Here is a 21,138-nt window from a genome sequence, read left to right on the forward strand (position 1 = left end):
GTCTCACTATCAAGTGGAAGGCAGAGAAAGAGAGGGAGAGGGAGAGGGAGAGGGAGAGGGAGAGGGAGAGGGAGTGAGAGCTAGCTAGCAATTAGGCTAATAGAAGATATTACCTGATTTTACCCTTATTTTACAGTGTGAGTGTTAAAAGGGTTCTTCAGCTCTGATTTGCTGAGCAAGTATCTCTGAAATGTCCAAGCTGAGTAAGATGGAAAGACTTCACCAAAGGAAAGGAAAGGAAAAATGGATGAATCACACTTAGGTGGGGACTGGCTAAGAAGTCACTATTTCAGCAAGCAGAAATATACTAAACAGCAGTGGTACCACAGCGTTGTGGCTTATGGAGAGTAGGGTCTAAGATGATCAGGTTCATGAAAACAATGTTAAAGCACAATTACCACCACTCAGAAAGCCCTCAAATATAATACACACCAAAGAGTATATATAAACCTGTTCCAAAATTCTGGGCCCCTCTTACATCAACCCCACGTCAAGTCAGAGGGTAACGTCCAAGTGCAGAGTTCAGCCCCCTCTGCTTTACCGTTTCCTAACCCTGTTTAATAACCAGGTCTGAGAAGTCATGAGGCACTCGAGATGGACCCATGCCACTGTTTTTAGTAAGCCTGAAAGTAATAGAGTCATAAAGTAACAAATAGTTTTTCCTTAGATTCAAAAATCCCACCTTAATATATTCCTACGGAAAGCCACAACCAGACGCCAGGACGAGCAGTGAAAGCGACCAAGACCAGCTGGAGCTGTCAGCCCATCACTGGATAACCACACATCTGATTTGCTGTGCACTGCATCTCAGATTAACAAGAGCTCACATGGCCTCTGAAAAGGTCAATTTGCCAAGTTCTTATATAAATACTGTTAAAAATAGAAAAAAGCAGAGAAAAATTAAATGTTAGGTAACTTAATGACTTCTAATCATTTTATTAGATGATCATTTGTAACACAAAATTCATGTTCAGGGGTCATAACACCACTAAGTGATCACACGATGCAATACTGCCATCTGCTGTTCAAGAGCTAGAAACACATCTTATCTTTAACACAAACCTTCTGAAGGCCAGTGTTGAACATGCTCAACTACTGATGTCCCTGAAAGTTTTAGACCCAAAATGAAAGAAGGCAATAAAAAAATAAAAATAAAAAATTAAGTATGTTTTAAATGATGCTTTCGTGGTAATTTGTCATTTACTCATTTCCTTAAGAAAGAAAACTACAATTTAAACGCAGGCTATTTCTACATAAATTACTCAAAAACACTGTACAATATTTCTAAGCATAATCTGAACTATTAAGCAATTAAATAGTTATCAGATTTCTGAAAGTACATGAATATGTGTTTTATTTGTCTCATAAAACCTCTAACATGTTGTAGGTAGAACACAGTGTAGCAGGCCAGAATTTTTTTAAAGCCTCGGTCTCCTGATTCAGTTCCCCATTCAATCAAGTTTATTCATGAAAACAGTATATGGCCGGCTTTACTGCTCACAAGCTACCCAAAGCTGAAGTTTAGGTCAAACGTTAACGGCATGAAGAACAATCTGCAAGTTCACAGGAGAAACAGGAGAATGGTAACGGCATCACAATTTTAATAGTGGGAAAATTGGGAAAGCAGGTTTTCAATCTGTATCAAATGATTCACTAGCATGGAAGTTCTAACCATTGCTGGCCATTCATTTTAGACGTATGATAAGCGCATTCAGAACGAGGACACAGAACCAAGAACTAGAAAATTCACTTACTCCTTTAAAAATTGTGAAGATTCAGAGAGAAACCCTGTCTTAAAAAAACAAAACACAAAAAAATGAAGATTCTAATCAATCATTCAAATTCAGGAAACCAAAGCAGATTTTCCAACTAATCCTTCAAGAAAGCAAACATTCTCCTCAATCATTTAAGATTATTTAAACATAAGGAAAATATTGCTCGGAGTACAAAGGACACAGGAAAGGCCCACATTCCTTGGTTTGTACAGATAACACAGTATAGGACAAATCAGGGCTGCTTAGAATTATGTCCAAAATGAGTTTGGGCACTTCCTAAGAAGCCAAATATGGGGGAAATTCTCATGTGTGTACATGTAGGAGTATATATATGCAAATGCAAATGTGTGAGGATGCATGTGGAGGCAAGTGGAGAGCCTCTCACTGGCCTAGGCCTTGCCAAGCAAGCATGGCAAGAGACCCAGAGCTGCCTCCCCAGAGCTGGGGTCACCAAAGCCCAGTTCTTCCCTGGGTGTTGGCTCTGTTTGGTTTGGATGTTGGTTTTGCTCATGTCTTTGTCTGTTGTTAGTAGATAACAGAGCTGAATCTCAGTCCTGTGCACCACACAAGTAAATTATCTCCCCAGCCCAAGAACTTCAAAATTTCAACAAAATATTTAATACAGAGATCATAGATTATAGAAATGTGAATAGAGAATACTCACTAGTTTTTATAATATAAAGTATAACTCTTTATAAGAAGCCATTTTTTTTCTCAACAACTTTCATGCAAGATCTTAGAGTAAATCAGGCAAAATGTATTGGCAAACAGTAAATTATATGTAGGATGCTTAATATTTTTATTTTAATAGGAAAATACTGGCCATGGTATTTCAGCAGAGCTAGGCAGCACGCTACCACAGTGCTCTCCTTCTGCAGTGGGCCGCCCAGTGCTGGTGACACAACAGTCCTGCTATACTTCTCAGATACATTTGTCCCTTGCGGCCACAGAGAACTGTGCATAGCATCCAATTAATTAAATATACCAATGGCCTTTCAAATTGCAACACTGTGATGCCCTATTATATAAATGGCTTTATATAATAAAAATCCCTCCAAGTGATGCAGTTATTATTAACACGCACATGCAAACACATATATACATACTCTAATGACTTTCACTAAAGTCTTTAGTTTTATTTAGGACATTATGTCTATTCACTGCAATTTTTCTCTTTTAAAAATTATTCTTGGAGTTATATACAATCAAGTTGTTGGCCATAGGAACCCCAATGCAGGTCACTGCCAAGACCACAGAACTATACATTGCTCTCCACAAGCTTAGAGCAAAGCCCTACTGCGGAAGACAACAGCTCCCTGCACGTGGAGGAGTCCAGCTTTGCCTACCTAGAGCCTCCATTCCTACTGACTAAACAGTCACAGAACCAGAAGACATTCTGCATGCTACCAAAGGAGAAAGGCAGACACCAACTCAACAACAAACTCTTTGATCTACAATGGTGCTCTACATGCAAAATGTGCTAATGCAATAATGGCAGGAGACTTGTAGGACAAACCAAGTAATGTCTGATTAGATCTGAGTCCCACTCCGTGAGATGAACCTGTCTCTGATTCTGCTCATGTGGCCAAGAACTTGGACAGGGACATAGGAGAACCAAATACTACTGTTCTGCTAAAGAAAAATAATAATAAAACAACACTTAATGACATTCTGCTATATTCATAGATTAGCATCTTCCTCAGTCAGCATCAGCTGTAGATGAGAATAAACAGAGACTCACAACTGCACTCACAGCCAGGGGGGTCCCAGCAGGGCCCGTCCCCTAGCCCAGAAGCTCTCCAATGGCTAACTGCTCAGAAGGAAAACATTTGACCCAATGGAGTCTATCACTAATCTTAGCGCTAGGCCTCATTCACACCCAGTAGATGGCCAACACAAAACAAATTCAATAGCAGTTTTGGAGGTTCTCTGTCTCATAATGTTTTTTTCAGGGCTGTTTTTTTAACCTTACATGTCCTTTGCCTGCGTGCATGCGTATATAAATGATCTCCCATTTTGTGTTTTTATGGAATTTCTCTGTGTGTGAGATGTGTGTCTCTGCATTTTATGTTCCTTGAGCTAAATTTTAGACTCTTCTCCTGTGGTTTGCTTGCTTGTTTGTTTGTTTGTTCTATCCTAGTCTGGTTTGTTTGTATTTTTTATTTTATTTATTTACTTATTGCCTCTTTGTATCCTAATGACAAAGGGTGGAATCTGGGTGAGTGAAGAAGTGGGGAAATCAGGGAGGAGCTGGGAGTAGGAGAAACATAATCAGAATACCTGGGTTTTGTTGTGTTTTAAATCTTTTCAATTAAAAGCAAGAAAAAATTACTTTGCATAAAAAGGGGGTGAGGGATGCATCTGGTATCATCTTCCACAACTTAAACCACTCCCAACCAGAGTGTCTATCATTTGCACTGGAGTTCCAGGAGAGCTCCAAGTTTACCAAGGCATCACCTTTGGCTACAAATAAAATCTCTGCAGAGAAATCAGAGAAATCTTTATTTTTGTTTATTACACTACTCAACACACAATTGAGTACCTCATTATAAATATTTATTACTAATACATACAATCTAACAAAGTAAAAAACTTGATGTCAGAATATCTTAGATATTTTTAAATTAGCATCAGAAAAATGAGTATTTTATACAGTGCACTATACTATATATATGTAAATGATCCTGATGATAAGATAGAACAAAGAGATATATGAGACAAGTAAGTTAGCAGACTATACAAAGATAAGGGAGTAATGTTTCCCATTGAGTTTCACTTTTCATTATTGTTCTTTCTTTGTTTTGTTTTGTTTTTGCAGGGACTCACTATGTAGCTCTGGCTGTCCTCGAACTCACAGAGCTCCACTTGCCTCTGCCTCCCAGTGCTGGGACGGTAAGTCTATACCACCACAACAGGCTTACACTGAATTTCTACACAGTATCAAGAATTCAAAAGTCAAAGCTTCTCTTCTTGTGTTTCTATGGAGTTTCTATGGACTCTGTTTATAATTAAGGAGGGAGAAATTGAGCAAGTAGTTCTCAGTGGACATGGCTACCCAAAATATAAGAAAGAAGTTCAATTCTCAACTCTGCATGGAAATACACTGCCAATGTGCCAACACCCACCCTCCCTCCCTCCCTCCCTCCCTCTCAAAAGTAAAAAGCTCCTCAGAAGGGCCACACGTAAGAGTCCTATGAGAGAATGGTTTTTATGTTGGACAACAAGCAAGGTATCATCAATAGTGGATTTCAACACTGATTGGCTCTTAAAACACCAACTCAAAGAGACCACACAGCATGAGGCAAACACACAAGGCAGTGCAAATCCACATGAATCTCAATGTGAGCTGTAATACAAACTACCTAGTAGTATCCTTCTCCGTGTGTCTTCATGCTTCCATGAGTCTTCCCTCTCCAGCCTCAATCATATTTGAAAGCACGAGATGGCTTCATGCCAGTTAAATCGCCTGTTACTTCCAAGTCCCATGGAAACATTTTGCATGCACTAGCTTCTCGCCAGGTCAGCTCCCCTTCCTACAAACCTGTACAAAATCCTCACACTGATGACTAGGCTAAGCAGAGGGAACATGTGTCACATTTTTCACTTCACTGTATACTGGACCAGCAGAAGCCTTCTGCTTTTACAGATTTTCACACAGTCTATTTGTGTGTGTGTGTCATTTTCTTGGTTTGCTGTGGTGTGGTGTGGTGAGGTGCGGTGTGGTGTGGTGAGGAGTGGTGTGGTGTGATGAGGTGTGGTGTGGTGCGGTGCGGTGAGGTGTGGTGTGGTGTGGTGCGGTGTGGTGCGGTGAGGAGCGGTGCAGTGAGGTGTGGTGCGGTAAGGTGCGCTGTGCTGCGCTGTGCTGTGCTGCGCTGCACTGTGCTGTGCTGTGCTGTGAGAACTGACTGTGGAGACCAGGCTGGTCTCAGAGGTCCACTTGCTTCTACCTCTTTTCAATATTTGAAAAAAAAAAAAAAAAAAGTAACCCTCTTAGGAGTGCCGGGACTAAAGACACGCATAGCCACACCCAGCTTGCTCTGTGTCTTTACATAATTTATCATCTAAGTAAGCTTGGTATGTTCATGTGAAGTGACATGAGCACAAGCCAGCAAAGAAAAATGGAGATAACCAGGCAACATTTGCTGTCAATGCTGTTTTTAAGTAACTTTATGTAACAAGCATTACTTCTGTCAACATCAACACAAGCTAAAAATTTCATTTTAATGATCTTCTAATCAGTAATGTGATCCTTGGATGCATTTCTTATATAAAACTCTCCATACATGAATCAAATACATGAAACTGACCTCAGGCACACAAGTTAAAGATACTTCACGTTGAGTGGCCAAAGCCCAGGAGTACTATACACACCTGGATCAGTCCACTGTGCTGTCTCCCTACACCGAGCTTCACATAGACAGTTCCTCAAATCAAACACAAAATGCCTCAGTATTTCTAAAATACAGATTATAAAAGTTTTTAACTACAGCAGATCCTACTTTTCTCTATTATTAAAAGAGAAAGAAAGAATCCATTATAATTATAAATAAGCATTGCCCAAGACAACCTCTAAGATTTAAGCAAGAATATAAAGATTCTTCCTTTTTTTATCTCCACAAGTTCCTAGTACTCTACCCATGAATACACAGTATGCTCACAGCATACTTGCAATTGAATAAGGTATACACAAAAATACAAAGAAACCATCAAGAATGTAAAGCCTAGCAAGGTTTAAGCTCTCTGAAACTAGGACACCCAAGACAAACACCCACTTCTGACTTCCATAAGATAGTGCACAAGCACACAGTCCCCGAATGTGCCTATGAGGCCTCAACCAGGGGCTGGACTTTCCCACAAACCATAATGCACATGCAATACCCATGAACAGCAGGCATAACTACACATTAACCTAACTGTTCTGAATGCAGGACCCATCTAGGGAAGCCAGGCCGTATTTTACTAGAACTGCGTGCCCAGCTGTAATGAATGTTTTGACAGAAATGCTTATGAGGGAAGAGACCCAGAAAGCATAAGAAGGCTGCTCTATGAGCGAGGCCAGCCTGGTCCTCACAGAGGAAAGAGACAGTGAGACAGTGTGTTAAGATAAATAAATAAACAAGAACTGCTGCTACTCTTCAAGAGTTCCCAGAACCAATTATGACAAACAGAAATGTACCTACCAAAAATCCCAGTACTCACTAAGGAAGCCCAGGCAGAAGGAGTGTTCCTGTGAGTTTAAGGCCAGCCTGGGCTATAGAGTAAGAAAAAATAAAAGATGAAATGTCTACTGCTAACTAAAACAGCACTCTTCTCTGGCATGCCCCAAATCTTACCCACAGGTCGCTTGCTTCTAACCCGTCACGTGAGAAGACATGACAGTTTACCACAAGTGAAGGCACTGGAGATAACTTGGCAAGCTCTTCAACAGAAACAACAACCAGAGCCTTCCTTCCTATAGGAGAGGTCAGCCTACAGACTGCTTCCGGGAGGAACGTGCTCCTGGGACGCAGGTGCTCACATCACATTTCCACTTGCTTCTGAGACAGTGTCCCACTACACTACCTACAACTGGCAGTCCTCCTGCCTCAGTCCCCAAGTGCACACGCCAGCCCAGCCACACCATATCCTTTTAAAGCACTAGTTCCCATGAAGGAAGTTTACCTACTTGCCACCTTCCCATTTAATTCTATCATCTCCCACTCTTCTTGATACTAACTTTGTTCTGAGTGGTGTTTGTTACGAAAAACACACCCATCTCCATGGGATCTCCTCCACAGGTGGCCTGCCTGCCTGCCTAGCGTGCTCCTGCCCTGGGTTCCGGCCCAGCACAAAACCACACGGAGGAGCAGAAATGCAAAGCCATCCTCAGCTACTTGGGGAATCTGAATCCCTGTCTCAGAACAATATTTTTTTAAACGATGAATCTTTTCCTTCACTCCAAATCTTAAGTTTTCCTGCAGAATTATCATGTACCGGACTCTGAGTTACAAACAGCAATCCCAAGTATCTTAACCCAAATCAGGTTTCTTCAGCAAATAGTAAAATGTCTACAAGTAGCTATTATGAAATCTTGACTTCTTTCCAACAATCCCTGTATTCAGTACATGAAATCTAAATTTTACACCTATGTTATATTCATTGTTATTTTAGGCCCATACTTAATTAACAAAAACAATTTAAATTAATAATTTTAATAAAATCCCGCTAATCCACAATAATCAAAACACCTGACATCAGTAATCCAGAAACCATGCAAATTATGTTTCAGGTCTAAACTTGAGTCCTACAGAGAGTTGGGGAAATATAGCTCAAGACAAAGGATATGTTTAGCAGAGGTAAAGACTCAGTGAACTCAGTTAAAAAGGAAAACAAGGAGGGCTGTGGAGCTATCTCAGGGTACAAAGTACTTCCTCCACAAGTTAACACTCTGGATCTCCAGAACCCACGCAAGTGCAACCCACATAAGTGCACAAACACCCAGGAAATATGAAGCTAGACTGGTCAAGGTGGTATATGTCTTAATCCCAAGAGAGGCAGAAGGATCAATGCTGTGAATTCAAGGCCAACCAGTTGACATAACAAGTTCCAGCCCAGCCGGAGCTACACAGTGAAACTCTGCCCAAAAAAAATAATCATTCTCTTATGTTATTTAATGTGTAAAGGGCACCGCTATACATAAAATAAAGTGTCATAAAAATAAAATAAAATTGCTAAAAGTGGGACTAGATATATGTCTCAACCCTTCAGGCCATGGTGCTCTTGCAGAGGACCCCAGTTTAAGTCCTGACACCACGAAGCAGCTCTCACTGACTGTTACTCCAAACTCAGACCATCTAATGCCCTCCTTTGGCCCTATTTGAATTTCCTATTGTTTCACTTCAAAATACAAAAGGTTTTAAGGTTATTTTAAAATAACCAGGCAGGTGAGATGGCTCAGTGAGCAAAGGCACCTGTCCTCAAGCCTGCCCCAAGGACCCCTCACAGGAGAAAGAGAGGTCTCCTCTCCTGCAACTGTCTCCTGACCGCCACATGCACACCACTGAGCATGTGTGTCCCCTCCCAGCCCCACCCCGCATATACACGCACAAATAATGTAATATAAACAAACAAAAATACAATAGAAGTCAAGAAAGATGTAACCAGTTATTTAATAATACATAGTAGCTATCAGTGCTCTACCTTCACATCATTAAATTACTCTAAAATTCCCTTAAATTGCTGGGGCTAGACTACCTGTCTCCAAAAATCTGCAACTCTGAAATATAATCAATAAAATACATTATGGATCTCATTACCTGTAATTTTATAGCCATAGGCAGCAAGCTGTCCAGCCATGTATTCTCCATCTGAATTATTATGTGAGCAGCCCCATGTTCGTATCCAAATTTTCTGTATGCCTGGAATAGTGCTGTTAAGTAATCAATTAAAACAAAGTGAGTATCTGTAAGTGATTTTTAAGATAAAAGCCACTAGATGATTTTAGGGCATATTACACAAAAACAAATGAATTAATTCACAACCTAGTTACAGAATGCATCAAATTATTTTAAAATTTGCTGTTGGGAAAAAAACTCTAAAATAAGGGTCAGTGAGCTAGATCGGCGAGTAAATGCACTTGTCACCCAGCTTGTTGTGGGTGGTGCCATCCCTGGGCTGGTGGTCCTGGGTTCTATAAGAAAGAAGGCTGAGCATGCCATTGGGAGAGAGCCAGTAAGCAGCATCTTTCCATGGCTTCTGCACCAGCTTCTACCTCAACGATCCTGCCCTGTTTGAGTTCCTGTCCTGATGTCCTTCAATGAAGAAAGTGCTGTGCCGGGCAGTGGTAGTGCACACCTTTAATCCTAGCACTTGGGAGGCAGAGACAAGCGAATTTCTGAGTTCGAGGCCAGTCTGGTCTACTAAGAGAGGCCAGGACAGCCAGGACTACACAGAGAAACCCTGTCTCGAAAAAACCAAAAAAAAAAAAAAAGTGCTGTGAAGTAAGTGTAAGCTGAATAACCCCTCTCCTCCCAGCGTGCTTCTTGGTCATGGGGTTCCATTGCAGAAATAAAAACCCATTCTGCATACAGACACAATAATAAGTAAAGTGTTTTAAAACTAAAATCTAGGTAAAATAACCATGGAGTCACAGAAGAGTCTCTGTATTTATACAATGTCCTTTTGCATCTCTTGTCACCAAATGCCAGGACTAGAAATAGGTTACCTCTAATTGAGTTGTTGGTCAAAGGGTCCCATGGGAACCCCAAAACAACCCAGGCTGTTGACAAGACTGCAGATTTCTCCCCATATGCTTATGGTAAGGCCCTACTGCTGAAGACAACAGCTACACATCTCACTGTACATGGAGAAGTCCAGTTGTTGCCTACCGAGAGCCTTCGCCACTACCGACTAAATAAATGGTGACACTACTGGAATGTACTCTGCAGACTACTAAAGGAGAGAGTAAATACTAACCCAGACCGACAATGGTGACCTCTATACCAGACGCACCAGTGCAGTGCTTCTCAACCCGCTGGCCGTGACCCCTTTGGGGGTCGCATATCAGATAGCCTACATATCGGATATTTACAGTACAGTTCATAACTATAACAGGGTTACAGTTATGAAGTAGCCACGCAGTAATTCTGTAATTGAGGGTCACCACAACATAAGGAACTGTATGAAAGGGTCACATCATTAGGAACACAGAGAATCATTGCACTAGTGCAACAGTAGCATAAGGCTTGTGAGACAAACCAGCCAATATCGGATTGGATTTATGGCCCACTCCATGAGATGGAACACATCCCCAACAATGTTGGACCAGACTAGATAGGCCAGACACTAGGGTAAAGCCAAACAAATGTAGCAATAAAATGACACTATAGTCATAGGTCAATGCCTTTTTTTACCTTATTACATATTTTATTGTTTGTTTTATTTTTCAATTTTTTATTAGATATTTTCTTCATTTATATTTCAAATGCTATCCCGAAAGTCCCCTATACCCTCCCCCCACCCTGCTCCCCTACCCACCCACTCCCACTTCTTGGCCCTGGCGTTCCCCAGTACTGGGGCATATAAAGTTTGCAAGACCAAGGGGCCTCTATTCCCAATGATGGCCAACTAGGCCATCTTCTGCTACATATGCAGCTAGAGACACGAGCTCTGGGGGTACTGGTTAGTTCATATTGTTGTTCCACCTATAGGGTTGCAGCCCCCTTCAGCTCCTTGGGTACTTTCTCTAGCTCCTCCATTGGGGGCCCTATGTTCCATTCAATAGCTGACTGTGGGCATCCACTTCTGTGTTTGCCAGGCACTGGCATAGCCTCACAAGAGGCCGCAATATCAGGGTCCCTTCAGCAGAATTTTGCTGGCATGAGCATTAGTATCTAGATTTGGTGGCTGATGATTGGATGGATCCCCGGGTGGGGCAGTCTCTGGATGATCCATCCTTTCGTCTTAGCTCCAAACTTTGTCTCTGTAACTCCTTCCATGGATATTTTGTTCCCTATTCTACGGGTCTGTTTGTTTTCTGAGAGAGGCAGAGAAGGGGTGGCTCTAGATGGGAGGGGGATGGGTAGGAGCTGGGAGGAGTAGAGGAAAGAGAGATCCTAATCAGAATATATTACGTTGAAAAAAATCTATTTTCAATAAAAGGTGAAAATGATGTTAAAAGTAAATAAATAATATCCTTTTGGCTCCATGAGAAGGCTTAGTGGGTCAAGGTGCCTGCACCCACTCCTGATGACCTGAGTTCAACCCCGAGATCCACATTAGAGAACCGACTCCTACAAGCTGACTTCTGACCCTCACTCACATGCTTCAGCATGCGCTCATGCATGCTCATACATCGTAAGTAAATCAGATGTAATTTTTTAAAACATTTTAAACACAAATTTTAAAAATGTCCTTTCAAGCCAGGTGGCATACACCTGTAATCCCAGCACTTAGGAGAGAGAAGCAGGAAGCTCAGGGTCATCTGTGGACCAAGCTACAGAAAAAGGTCTTCTGTGGATTGTAGTTTTAAGTCCTACTCACCATACCACTAATGACTGATGCAGCTTTTAGAAAGAGACACACAAACGGTCACACCAAAAATGGCAGTGGCAGCAGTCACACCCAAAATAAGAAATAAGGGCTGAGGAGACGGTGACACCATGAGGACATGACCTGGAGGTACTGGAAAAAAGTCAGCACCCAGAAAAAAGTCAGGTGGAGCAGCAGGCATATGTAACCCCAGTGCCTGTCAGGGAGAAGACAGAAAAATCACTAACAAACAGGCCAGCCAGCCTAGCAGAATCAACAGCTCCAGCTTCAGTGACAGTCCCTGTCCCAAGAACTAAGGTGGAAAGCAATCAAGGAAGATTCCTAATCTGACCTGTAGTATGTACACATACATACACACACACACACACACACACAGGTACCTGTACACTCTCATGAACATTTACACAATATACAACACAGAAAACATACGAAGAATAAAAACAGCTGGACGGTGGTGGCACATGCCTTTAATCCCAGCACTTGGGAGGCAGAGGCAGGCGGATTTCTGAGTTCAAGGCCAGCCTGGTCTACAGAGTGAGTTCCAGGACAGCCAGGGCTACACAGAGAAACCCTGTCTCAGAGAAAATAAATAAATAAATAAATAATAAAAATAAAAACTGTCCATTCACAGACTCTTAAATACTAGTTACAATCTTTATCCATTTAAAATTTATAGATTAAAAATAACCAAACTTGCCAGGGCTACACAGAGAAACCCTGTCTCGAAAAACCAAAAAAAAAAAAAAAAAAACAACCTTGGGCTGGTGAGATGGCTCAGCAGGTAAGAGCACCCAAACCTGAGTTCAAATCCCAGCAACCACATGGTGGCTCACAACCATCCGTAATGAGATCTGGCGCCCTCTTCTGGAGTGTCTGAAGACAGCTACAGTGTACTTCCATATAATAAATAAATAAATCTTAAAAAAAAAAAAAATAACCAAACTTGAAAACTCCAAAATTAATATTACTCCAGTCACAGGTTTCTAAAGAATTTATCTAGAAGGATAAAAAGACCCTTCTCTTAGCCTATCCTAACAATTTAAAAGTAAACAGAAATGACAATAAAGACATGCTTGGAATAAATGTGACAAACTCCACTAATTAAAACACATTCTACATGCACAGCCTTGAAAAGCTCAATCATCTAAACAAAGTAAACATGAAACATGCCCACAGTTTCCTAAATAAACAATTACAAGCTAACACTGTACAGCTGCGCAATCACTTCTGCAATGTCCTGTTAGACTCTTACTGTCTAGAATCCCACCACAAAAGTATAGACAGGACAATGGTGTGTGTGTGTGTGTGTGTGTGTGTGTGTGCCCAGTGCCTTTGTGTGTGATCCCTAAGCACTCACTAATATGCACATGTCCAAAACACTACTGCCACACAGGAATCACAAAGCTTTAATTTGCAATTACAACAGATTTATACCAACTATAGTCAAATCAAAACAATTCCTAGTTTCCTATCACCTTCCTTCAAAGAACATTTAAACTGGTATTTTGTTTTGTTTTTAATTAATTCTTGGAAAATTCTCTTCAATGTAATTTGATCATATGCATTCCCCTAATTCCCCATGCCCTTGGTATGGGAAATTAGGAATTTCTGAGTTTTTAACCTATTACTTGCCAGATTTGAAACAATTCCATTTTTTTTAAGCTCTGTGTTTCCTATTAGAAATACAAAGATCCTATACCCGGAGTTACTGCACATATGGTGTAGGCCAGCAGGGCCAGCCTCTGCTGGGAAGGAAGTGAAGGTAATTCTGAGGAACGCTTACCTGTCACTTGGTGGCCTGGGCTCTTCTTGCAAATATTTTTGGGTATTCCGCCTTCGTACTTTAGGAAACACATGCTTTCTTGAAAACTGTCTGTCTTGTGGCTTTGAATCTTCCTGTGATATGATATCTTCTATGTCATCCAGCATTACATCACAGGACGCAGAAGGCATCTTTTATAGTACAGAAAAAAGTTACAAATAGCAGAGGTTTATAAAAATCCACTTAGCATGGAATTGGTAAACAATTCTTACCAACCTTTAATCTTATCAACTCTGAAACCTAAGTCCACAGAAGACATAGATAAGCCAAGGAAACAACCATGCAAGTCCTGCAGATATAGAACACCCCATGACTGAACTGAAAATGTCATAACTAATACTATGGAGGGAAAGTAGGACAGGGTCTTTTCAAGAGAAAGGAAACAGAAAGCCAGCAATTCCCATCAGTCACTGCTGCTGAGGCCACTGTCCACCAAGGCCTCCAGTGCTGTGACAAGGAATTAGTGATTGGTGGGGCTCGAGAGGTGGCTCAGCAGCTAAGAGAACTTGCTGAGTTTATAGAAGTCCAGGGTTCAGTTCCAGTACCCACATGGAGGCTCAATACCATCTTAAGTCCAGTTCAGGGGATCTGGCACCTTCTTCTGACATCCTTGGGCACCAGGCACGTTTTTGGTGCACATAAATACATACAGGTAAAAACGCTCATATACATATAAAAATGGTGAGTCATTCACGTGCACACACACACACATAGGACAGCTATGCCAATCAAAACTAGTATTGGTAAACAACTACAAAGTATTACTCTAATATCAAAACAAAATAAAGACATACACATTAAAAAGAAAGAAAGAAAGAAAGAAAGAAAGAAAGAAAGAAAGAAAGAAAGAAAGAAAGAAAACTACCAGCCAATACCCCTGACAAACACTAATGTTAAAATCATGAATAAAATGTTTACAAACCAAACACAGGTATATATCAAAAACATTAAATGAGCTGTATCCCAGAGATGTAGAGACGGTTCAGCATATATTAAGCCAATAAATCACATAAATGAACTTAAAGATGAAAAAACCTCATGATTATCTCAACAGATGTACAAAAAGCCTTTGACAAGATCCAACATGCCATCATGATAAAAGTCTTAGAGAAGGGGATGGAGATGGTTTAGCAGATAAGAACGCCTGTGGCTCTTGCAGAAGACCTGGTTGCTCTTGCAGAGGACCTGGGTTCTGTTCCCAGCACCCACATGGTGACTCAATACCATCTATGATTCCAGTTCCAGAGAATTTGATGCCCTTTTCTGAACCCCCAGGGTACCAGGCATATATGTGGTGTACATATGTACATGCATGCAAAATATTCATATATATAAAATAAAATATCCTCAAAGAAAGAAGTAATAAATTGGGGTTGAAGCTCAGCAGTAAAAAGAGAGTCTAGGCCCAGGCATACTATGGCATCTATTACCTATTAACTTTCCTCACTAACTTATCTGAACCAGTGAGAAGACAGTTCTCAACCTGTAGGTCATGACCCCTTTGGGGATGGGAGGGTCAAATAGCTTCACAGGGGTCACCTAAGACCATCAAAAAACAGTTATTTACATTACAATTCATAACAATAGCAAAGTTACAGTTTATAAAGCAGCACTGAAAGTAATTTTATGGTTATGGGTCACCACACCATGAGGAACTGTACTAAAGGGCTGAGCATTAGGAAGGTTGAGAACCACTGCTATGTATTCATGTGTCTTCAAGCCTGTCTGATGAACTCCCTTTTTGTTCTTCTATAGGATTCCCATCTTTCTGCTCACATCATCCAAATAACAGAGTGGCTTCCTACCAGGCCTATTTTTTGTGCCTGAAATTTGCAATGTTTGCTTTAAAACTTTAACAGCGTGTACATCATAATTCAAACCTCTATTTAAATCTCAGCCACTTATATATCTATCATCAGTAAAAGGAAAAAAGAAGTGAGCCAAACACCCATCCTAAAAACTGTTATGGTGATGAGTACATCGATCCTTCCTTTTCCTAGCCGGTGATTTGTTCAGAGTCAGTCACAAGACAATCCAGCCAGAAAAGACCTTTATACAACAACTGACAGTAGAGACAGCTTCTCTACTGTTGGAGTAACAGGCCAACTTGGTGAAATTTGTGCCAGGCCAAAAAAGCCACCTACCTAAGGAATGAAGCCTAGCAAGAGGTGCAGACATAACGACTGCATTGAGCAGCTGAGGTGCAACCCTACTCGGCTCACTCATCAGAGCCAGTAACCTCCCTCTGGAGTCTAACTAACATCTTTTGGGTTGGGCATTCGTCTCCTAGAAACAAGGGTTCACCAACTCAGCCATTAAGGTACAGGTTGGCCTTTCCCACATAGGTTCCATTTACATGCACTATCTGTCGGTGGAAAAAAAATGACAGTTTGAACACATTTAGGAAACTCTGCTTCTTACTGATCGAAAATGCACAGGCTTGGACTGTGAAGAAGTGCGGGAAAGAAACTGTACATTCACTGACCTTTCAATGGCATACAATGATATACCATGACTGATTCTTGGTCACAATTATGAGACAATTACACAATTTGCATCACATGACACAACCAAACACCCATTTGAAGCAATTTCCCATGGGCATCAGGGTATCACACTCTCCTAGGCCTCTTAGCACATGAGCTACCCCTCATGTCTTTGGCTTGTTGCCCATCAAGACACCTTCTCAACCCTGGAACAGCCCATGGCTCCATTACAGGAATTCCTTCTCTACAGTCTGCCCAGTGATTTCCTCACTCCAAGTCCTTGAAGTCCTAGCCCTGTGCTTATATGACCAGCTGTCTTCCCCTGGACTTCACAGTAAGATGTGCAACTGCCTATGGCACATCAACGCTTGAATGGCAAATCAAACTTCCCAAGTTGGTCCTCTCCCTTTCTGGTCAGATCACCTCACAGCTTCCCCTTTTTCCTTTAAAGGCATCCAATATGCTTACACCCAAAACCATAAAATTATCCCAGGCTCCTTTTTGCATTTTCCCTAAATCCAATCCACCATTAAAAGTCTGTTGGTGTCTCCCAAAGCACAGTATACTGAAACTCTGCTTGTCACCATTCCCGCACATATGATATTCATGACCCAAGCCATCTCTTTTAAATATTTTATTTATTATGTGTATGATATGTGTCAGAGCACAGGCTTGGTACTGCAGACAGTTGTGTCTCAAGCTCAGAGGACAACTTGCAAGAGTCGCAGGCCCCTTGCTCCATCCCCATACATCCTATCACCCTTCCCTAATCTTGTTTGTGTTGCTGATGTTGTTTACATTGGCTTTTGATTCTTTTTTAACAGAAGCATGTAATCCCCTGCCCAGGTGCTCTTTACTCTCCTTCTATTAGAACATATACTCAGTAAGAGCAAACATGTGTGTACTTCGCTCATTGTTTATCTAAGGTGCATAAAACACCTGCGGCTTCTCAGTAATTGTTTTTTCACCGTAGGCAGCCCCATCTAACAAAATACAGGTCTGGCTACCTCTGTCTCAGTTACTTTTCCTGTTGCTGTGACAAACTACCAGCAAAAAAAGGTGGTGATTTTGGCTCATAATTTTAAAAGCTACAGTCCATCCAGGCAAAGAAGTTCTGATGGCACTAGGTGGCTCATCACACTGCACCAACAGTCAGGAGGGAGGGAGGAGTGCTCATGCTCAGCAGGTTCTCTCCGTTTACACTTTTTCATTCAGTCTAAAAGCACAGCCCACATTCGGGACACAAATTCCTTCATCAGCTAAACCTCTCTGGAAATCTTCTCACAGATACAAATCTCAGGTCCAACAGACCCTCCAAGAACTTTGATATCTACTGTTCTAGAGTTATTATTTCATAAAGACTGACTTAGAGGGCATGCCAAATAGACGTCACTGAATCAAGTGACTGTAACGTGTATAAAAACAATGTAAAGCAAAAGAACAGTCCTCTCAACAAATGACACCAAAACAACTAGATAGCCACCCACAAGGAAACGCCGCTGGGGCCCCATCTCACATCAGACTCAGAAGTTAACTCACAGGGGCTACAGACCTAAACTTAAGGACCTACTACTAGAAGAGTCTTACAGAGATCACAAGTATCAAGTTTCCCAATTAGACACTGGCTTCTTAGTTAGGACAGCAAGAGCACAAGAGGAAACAACAGGTCAGACTTCATCGAAGTCAGTGTTTGGGCCAGGCGCAGTGGCCTGGGCTTGCGATGCTAGCACTTGGGAACGTAAGGCAGGAGAATCAGGACTTAAAAGCTGGTCTCAGATACAAATCAGATTTGAAGCTAACCTGGCCTATGTGAAACCTGTTCTCAAAAAATAGAAAAAAAAAAAAAACAAAACAAAACAATTCTTATGCATCAAAGACAACATGAAGACCATGAGAGAGCATGCAGTGGGAGGAAACAGTAGTAACTCATAGAATACAATAAGGGCCTCTCATCAGAGTAAATAAAGAACCCAAAAATTCAAGCAACCCCAAATTAAAATACAGGGAAGGGATCAGTACAGACATACTTCCAAAGAAGATATACAGGTATCTGATAAGCAGAGAGAGCTGTCAGTAAAGTCAGCCATGAGGGGAAGGCCATTCAAACCCACAAAGATATACCGCTTCACACTCCCTGAGACGAACGAGAATCACAAAGACAAGTAACCATGTTTAACAGCAGTGAATCACATCACACAGAAAGGAAACAGGAATCAGGCTTGGCACGGTGGTGCACACGCTTAATCCCAGCACTTGCAAGTTTGATCTATATATTGAGTTCAAGGCTAGCAAGGAATAAAAACAATGTCTCAAGGAATTAAAAAATAATAATAATAACCCAGCCAGAAGAGGTACAGAAACAATGCCATGCCGGGGTTGGAGAGATGGCTCAGCAGTTAAGAGCACTGAGTGTTCTTCCAGAGGACCAGGGTTCAATTCCCAGCACCCACGTGGCAGCTCTTAACTGTCTATAACTCCAGGATCCGACACCCTCACAAAGACATACATGCAGACAAAATCCCAGTGCACATAAAAGTAAAAATGAATACTTTTAAAAAGAAAGAAAGCCATATTTAACAGCCAGGTAGAGAAGTGGGATATGACAGAGACTGAGCAACAGCCATGCAAGCAAGCAGATGTGCCACAGATGGCCAAGAGAGCGTGTCTCTGCTTCTTAATGAAAACGAAAAACTAAGTATGAAATACAAAAATGTCTCTCCGATTTAGTTATAGAGACTATAACTTTCACAAAATGATACTGGCTAATTACTAAAAAAATTAAGACATCTTTTTTCATATTCTAATGCAGAACGAATTACTCAAATATTAAAAACTAAAATAAACCAATACCTTGATTATCTGAAACTGGTCTCAAGTCCTCTTGAAAGGTGAATCTGGAAAATTAAAATTAATTAGAAAATGCGAGTACCCTCTAAGTTCATAAAACCAGTGTAAGACCTCTTTACAACTTCCTTAAAAAAAAAAAAAAAAAAAAAAAAAAAATGAAGCATCTAGCCACTTTTCAAACTGCTGCCCTGCACTGTAACGCCTAAATCACCAATAAGAGACAAGTGATCCCTTATGACACGGGAAAGTTTTCTAAGCAAAGGAGCAAAGAAAAGGGGAGGAAGGAGGCGCAACACCTCAAGCGACCTCTGCCCGGATGCCCAGCTTCAGGGCAAACCACGCATCTCCCGAAGCCCTGATCGCGTAGCACGAGAACCTTCACGGGGAAAGTGAGAGGGGAAACCAGGCTCCAGCAGACTGGAAGTCCCTGACGTCGCCAGCCAGCAGCGTCTGCCGCCACGCCGGCCTCTCTCCAGGCAGCGCTCCAGAATCCACCTCCCCGCGCCAGCCGCCCAAGTCTTTTCCAAACTGCGAGAAGAAGCGGGCGATCGGCCCAAAGGAGAAAACCTGCGGAAATGCAACTCGGCCCACGGTCGCTGAGCACTGATCCACTTGCCCCTGGTATACACAGATCCAGAACTTCACCTGTCCGCACGGAGAGGAAAAACCACCAGCTCCTGCCAGGAAACTGCACAGACTTTAGATGGAGAGCGCCATGACACTTGTGTCCCGCCGGGCTGATTTGCGCATGCTCCGCGACGGTAGCCGGGAGAGGTCAAAACAGATCGTTGTTTCAAGTTTGCGTTTGGTTCTATCTATAATTATTAGCACATTTTTCTACAAACAAAGGTGAAAATACATTCCTACCTCATTAGGTTGGCTTATCAACTAACTTCTGCTAAATTATAACCTTATAACTTGTCCTGCACGGTTAAGAGATTAACATAAACATCTCGCCATTTATTATTACTACTCATTATTCACAAAAAGAGACTGGAGGCTTTAAGTACTTACCAGAATAATTACCCCCGGAGTAAATCATTTTCATTACATTCATTACATTTTACCAGTTCCCTCCTCTATCTATCTATCTATCTATCTATCATCTCTATTTTGAGACAGCGTCTCTCTCTAAAGCCTTGATTGTACTGTCACTCAGGATATGAAATGAACTGGCCTCGAACTCACAGATCGACCTGCCTCTACCTCCAAATCTCTAGGATTAAAAGCACGCCCCACCATTCCCAGCTAATTTCCTGCTCTTCTATAGAGAAGAATAACAACAACAACAACAACAACAAATAGTTGCTCTATTGAATAACAGAAGTCAATTAACACCAAACTCCTGCCTGCATCTATCTCCCACTGCTGGGATTACTGTTGTGGCCCACTGCAGTAGGCTTATATTTCTGCTTCTGTAGAGACAATTCAGCCGAGGTAGTCAGGTTTCATTTAATAATTCCATAAGAATACATAAGAAGAAACCTTTATACTTTGTCAGTAATGTACAACTTTATATTTAAAAAGCAAAAAGAAAGGAATGATATGAAAAATATGGAATAAAATCTTTATGTTTTCAAAGGGATGAAGATTTTTGTTGAAGGATGAGTGGTTTAGCAGTCTGTGTACTGGGACCCAGCGACTTCTGCATGCTAAGCAAGCACTGTACCACTAAGCTGCATCTCCTGCCCTTGAGTTTGTTATTGTTGCTTGCTTGCTTGCTTGCTTTTGTCTCCGTAGTGAAAACTGAAGGGGAAAATGTTAGCAATAATAAAAACAATGGACAAAGGAAGAACAAATCCAGAAATTATAAAAATTTAGAAACAGATTTAGTTTATAACCTTAGCAATTATCGGTTGTACTAATGAATTTCAACCAGTCAATAACTTTTCATGAGACACAATGTGTGTGTGTGTGTGTGTGTGTGTGCATATGAATTGTTTGTGCAGAGACTGCATGAACATAATAGCGGCAGACTTAAGACAGATAAGTCTATTTCTTAGGCGAATGGGACAAATGTAGATGCCCTTAATTTTGAAGTGAAGGGATTAGGCATTAAATGTGCTGTGAATTGCACTGACTTTCCACAGCCTGTGACCAAAATCCAGCTCTAATTTCAAAACAAGGGGCGCACATATAAATCAATGGTGGATACAGGAACTGTGAAGATCGATCTGGT

The 21,138-nt window shown here is 41.3% G+C and overlaps 1 protein-coding gene across 1 annotated transcript in view; it reads right to left on the reverse strand.

Annotated features, from left to right (window-relative positions):
• Nucleotides 1–19,691, reverse strand: part of Cdkal1 (CDK5 regulatory subunit associated protein 1 like 1) — a 505,752-nt gene extending 486,061 nt beyond the window's left edge. The window contains exons 1-4 of the mRNA XM_021216130.2: nt 19,605–19,691; nt 18,963–19,006; nt 13,588–13,757; nt 9,071–9,183 (exon numbers count right to left, since the gene is read on the reverse strand). Of these exons, the coding sequence (XP_021071789.1) occupies nt 9,071–9,183; nt 13,588–13,757 (283 nt within the window). The 5' untranslated portion in view covers nt 18,963–19,006; nt 19,605–19,691. The remainder of the gene's footprint in view (nt 1–9,070; nt 9,184–13,587; nt 13,758–18,962; nt 19,007–19,604) is intronic.
• Between the last annotated feature and the right edge of the window lie 1,447 nt (nt 19,692–21,138).

The sequence above is a fragment of the Mus pahari genome, chromosome 16 (assembly GCF_900095145.1).
Source record: "Mus pahari chromosome 16, PAHARI_EIJ_v1.1, whole genome shotgun sequence".
Taxonomy (NCBI): Eukaryota; Metazoa; Chordata; class Mammalia; order Rodentia; family Muridae; genus Mus; species Mus pahari.